At 58.6% G+C, this 4,487-nt stretch overlaps 1 protein-coding gene across 2 annotated transcripts in view; it reads right to left on the reverse strand.

Moving 5' to 3' along the window:
- The window catches only part of KIF19 (kinesin family member 19), a 20,332-nt gene that overhangs the window by 15,433 nt on the left and 412 nt on the right, over nt 1–4,487 (reverse strand). For both annotated transcript variants that reach the window (XM_014536083.1, XM_005861787.2), the window contains exon 2: nt 2,768–2,848. In XM_014536083.1, the coding sequence (XP_014391569.1) occupies nt 2,768–2,848 (81 nt within the window). The remainder of the gene's footprint in view (nt 1–2,767; nt 2,849–4,487) is intronic.

Consider the following 4,487-nt stretch of genomic DNA (forward strand, 5'->3'; position numbering starts at 1 on the left):
ACCCCAGCAGCCCGCGGGCTCCAGACCTCAGAGGAGGGGACAGAGCTACGACCGGCCACCTGGCCCATGACCAAGGCTGCCCAAGCCTGCACCCAAGCCTCCCTCTGGACCAGGGCCACAGACCAGCTGGAAAGGGACAGAGGCCCAGGGTGGGGCTGGTGGGAGTGGCAGGCAAGGGGAAGCCTGTCTTGGCCTCCTGCTCACCAGGGCCTTGCTGTCAGAATAATGGAGCTAGTGGGGGGCAGCGGGGCTTCCTGGAGGTGCCCAGCCTGCCGCTGGCTGTGGCTAATCTCCAACAGCAGGCCAGGCAGCGCATCTTTGAACCCAGTGGGGACAAAAGGAGCTCAGGACCAGAGGCCTCTCGTCCCTGCAGGGCCCAGAGTCCGTGCTGAGAGCCCCGAGCCCACGCTGCTCAGACACCCCTCCCGCTGACAAAGGAGCAGCCGGGGAGGGAACGCCCAGCCTGGGCCCTTCTCAGAGGCGCAGCTTGGCCAGATCAGGCCGGACCCCCGCTCCACGGGCAGGGACAGAAAGGAGCCAGTGTCTGCCGTGTGTGGGCACACAATGGGCTGTGCCCAGACCGGAGCGTTTCCATCAGCATCAGTTCATATCTATCAGCCCCCGTGCCGGCCGGAAGCCAGGAGCAGCCGAGAGAGAGCCATCATTGTCCCAGCTGAGGACCCGATACCCTCGGGGACAAGTTGGACAAACAGGGAGCGGCCTAGCCTGGAAGGCGGTTCTCCTCCCGTGTTCTCTGGCTCCGCGCACTGCCCCTCCGCAGCCCCGGGGACTCTCCGTCTCTACTAGAGGCGGGTAGCACACCCATTAGACTCCTACTGTGCGCCAGGCACTGGGAAGCACTGCTTGTCCATCAGCCCACAGAGCCCCTGGAGGAGGCATCCTGGTTACTGTCCCCACTTGCAGAAGAGGCAACTGGGGGTCTTGGAAGCAGCCCGCCCGGGGCCGCCCAGCCGGCCAATGGCAGGACTCCCCTACGTGACTGTTCCACACCTTCCTCCCGCTCCTGCTGCCCGAACCAGTTCAGAAGGGATCTTCCCAGCCACCCTGCTTTCCCCGAGGCCTCTGAGGAAGGCTGCTCCTTGAAAGAGGGAACAGAGGAGGAGAAGCCAGGAAGCTGGGACCACCCAGCTCCGCATGCCCACAGCTCCACTGTCTGGCTGAAGGAATAGGCTGGATGGGCACCCCCCTCAGGGAGCCCAGCGCAGGCAGGCATTGCGGGCTGAGCCGTCCACCCCAGTTTGCTTCCCATGGCCCTTGGGCGTCCTGAGTCTAGCCTGCCACGCCCAGGGCCAGCACATGCCCGCTTGTGCCTTGCTCTGCATGACATCATGCCACCCCAACTTCCCCGACCCAGCAGCACATCCCACTGCCCTGGCGAGCACGGGCACTCAGGACAAGCAAGTGCAGCAGCCACTGAGCAGAGGCAAGTGATCATTCTCGGGTCCCCGTAGGCCATGCCAACAAGATGCTCCTACCTGGGCCCAAACCTGCTGCTGGTGCCTGTACCACTGTGCCCATTCCTATCCCAGCACCTGAGTCCTCAACTGCCTCCCCAAGCACACATCCTGGCCATGACCTACAGAGTGTGTGGGCTGGCCCTGCCCACATCTCCAGCCTCAGCTCACACCTCCAGCCTGCATCTCTCGCCTGCTTGAGCCACATCAGTTTTTTCTTTTTTAATATATGTATATTTTTTATTGACTTCAGAGAGGGAAGGAGAGGGAGAGAGAGAAAGAAACATCAATGATGAGAGAGAATCATTGATCAGCTGCCTCCTGCATGCTCCCTGCTGGGGATCAGGCCCAAAACCTGGGCATGTGCCTTTGACTGGAATCGAACCCGAGACCCTTCAGTCCACAGGCCGACACTCGATCCATTGAGCCAAACCAGCTGGGGCAGTTTTTTCTCAGTTACCCAAGCCCATCACAGTCTCTCTCACCACTGGGCCTTTGCACATGCCAGTCCCTGTGGCTGAGATTTCTCCCTTACAACACAGTCCTAATGACTCTTCTTCATCCCTCCTGTTTCAGTCCAGGCACCGTTTCTCCCTGACCTGCGGGACTAGGCCAAGTCCCCTCCTACTTACTATGCACTTCTTTGTAGGCCCTGTGGGCCACTAACCCCCATCTGTTTGTGATGCAACGCTGTGACTAATGTCTTGTCCGCCCATGCTGGACTCTAAGGTAACGAAGGGAGGACAGGGTCTTTTCTCTTCACCATGGCACTGTCACCAGCGTGTTGTGGGTACTTGATAAATACTGATTGCCTCCTGTGTAAACAGAGGTGGGACTTGCCCTGCTCACCTCATCATGGTGACATGAGGATCAAGAGAGCAAACAGGCATCCCAGGACTTTGCAAAACATGAATACTCCGGAGGCGGGCTTTTGCTCTAGACCATGTAAATGCGTGCTCTATGCGTAGCAGACATATTAAAATGGGAAAGTCATGTCATGGGCACATGGAAGTGGAAGTTTTAGAACTGGACTAGGGATCAGGACCCACCCAGGCTAGGGAAGCGTTCAGCTCTCCTTGGATCAATCTAGGAAGGCTTCCTGGAAGAAGAAGCCTGTTTCCTTGATGATGTCGCCAATTCAATGTTAGCCAAGGGTTCAGTGGGCAGAAGAAGGACGGTGCAGCAAGCCACAGGGGCCTTCCCATCTCTACCAGGTGAGCAGGTACCTGCCCCCATGAGGTAGGAACAGACCTGTGCCCTGGCCTGCAGTTCCCAGCCACAGCCCCTCGTACCTGCTCGTCCACTTTATGGGCGATGAGGGTGGCTCCTTCCTCCAGTTCCGCCACGCTGATGGGCCGAACCCGGAGCGCCACCTGGGAGGGAAGGCCAGACCCCTGAGATGAGACGAAAAGGGCTGTGCTGGGCCCCAGAAAGAAGGATGAGAGGACCCGGGGATTCTGCTAGGGCAAGCCCCAGGGCTTCTCCTCTGTCCAGCCATCTCAGGCCTCCTTGGTCTTACGGAAAACTCAGTGGTTCAGGACAACCACCTGGGTCAGGGCAGGAGGTGCAGCGAATGGGGGCTGGGGCTGAGTCTGTGCATTTCCCCAGAAGCCTGTGGCCCGGGGTGATGCCCGTGGCAGAGCGCTGCCTGCTCCTCCGGGCTGCACCAGTCACATGCCCACTTAAGCAGCGGCAGCTCCCTTGTGCTTTGAACTTGGAGCCCCTGGCACTGGAGTAGGCTGTCTGTGCCTGTGAATAAGGAGCTGCAACCACAGGGACAGCACTGAGCACAGCAGGACGAGGATGGGGCTGGGGGCGGGGGAACTTCCCCTCCTCAACCTGGGTCCACATTCCTACCCAAGAACAGTGCTACGGGGCCCCTACGCTCTCTCTTCTCTAGCCACTGGGAGCCGGTGGGTCTTCTCTCTGCATGAGCCTTGCCCAAAGAATGGGGGCGTGCCTAGCCATTTTGGCTCAGTGGATAGAACGTGGGCCCTCGGACTGAGGGGTCCTGGGTTCAATTCCGGTCAAGGGCACAAACCTCAGTTGCAGGCCTGGTCAGGGTGGGTGCAAGAGGCAACTAATCTATGTGTCTCTCTCACATCGATGTTTCTCTCTGTCTCTCCCCCTCCATTCTACTCTCTCTAAAAATCAATGGAAAAATATCCTCAGGTGAGGATTAACAAAAAAAAGAAAACTAAAAATTAAAAAAAAAAAAAGGAACAGAGGCACGTGGGTTTCTGCTGATCAAGGGGAAATGCCTGCCAGGTGTGTGGGTATAACCCACGCTCAGCCTCTGACCGGACGCCTCAGCCAAACTCTGCTGCTGGGAGGGGAGGACCCTCCCGCCCTGCGGTGCAGGACACACCACACATGCCAATCAAGCCGCTTTCAAAGAGACCCTTTTCTTTGGGGTCACTGAGCCTTCCCCCCATTACTCTGACCCAGCACCACTGAGAATCAGGAGTCCGCCCTCAGTCTCTACCTGAGCCCCACGCCCACTCACACCTCTTCATCTGCCCGGACCCCAGGGCTGGCTCCGGGCGCCCTCTCAGCGGCTCCCAGCATCCTCTGGACCATTTAGTCCTCACTTGGACAGCATCTTCGTTGCAACCCAATCACCAGTCACCCCGGCCCCATGCCAGCTCCCCTGGCACCTGGAGGCTCTTGTCTACCTGTGATCCCAGCTCCTTTAAATTCCCGACTCCACTGGGTTGGGGTACCCCCTGGCTCCCTCCTTCCTCTTCTAGGAGGAGGGCCAAGCCTGCCCTGTTTCCGGATGGGGCAGCAGTCTTGTCCCAGAGACCCATGGGGCAGGCTTTGGGGCTGGGGGCCCCTGGTGGGAAGGTGTAGAGCAGTGGTTCTCAACCTGGGCTGCACATTAGAACCACCTGGGAATCTTTTTTAAATCCTGATTTCCGGGCCTCATCCTCGGGAAATTCTGTTTTTTTGTTATGGGGTGGGGCCACAACATTAGAAACAAAGAAACAGAATTTCTGGATGATGAGGCCC

Source organism: Myotis brandtii, unplaced genomic scaffold, assembly GCF_000412655.1.
Source record: "Myotis brandtii unplaced genomic scaffold, ASM41265v1 scaffold157, whole genome shotgun sequence".
Lineage (NCBI taxonomy): Eukaryota > Metazoa > Chordata > Mammalia > Chiroptera > Vespertilionidae > Myotis > Myotis brandtii.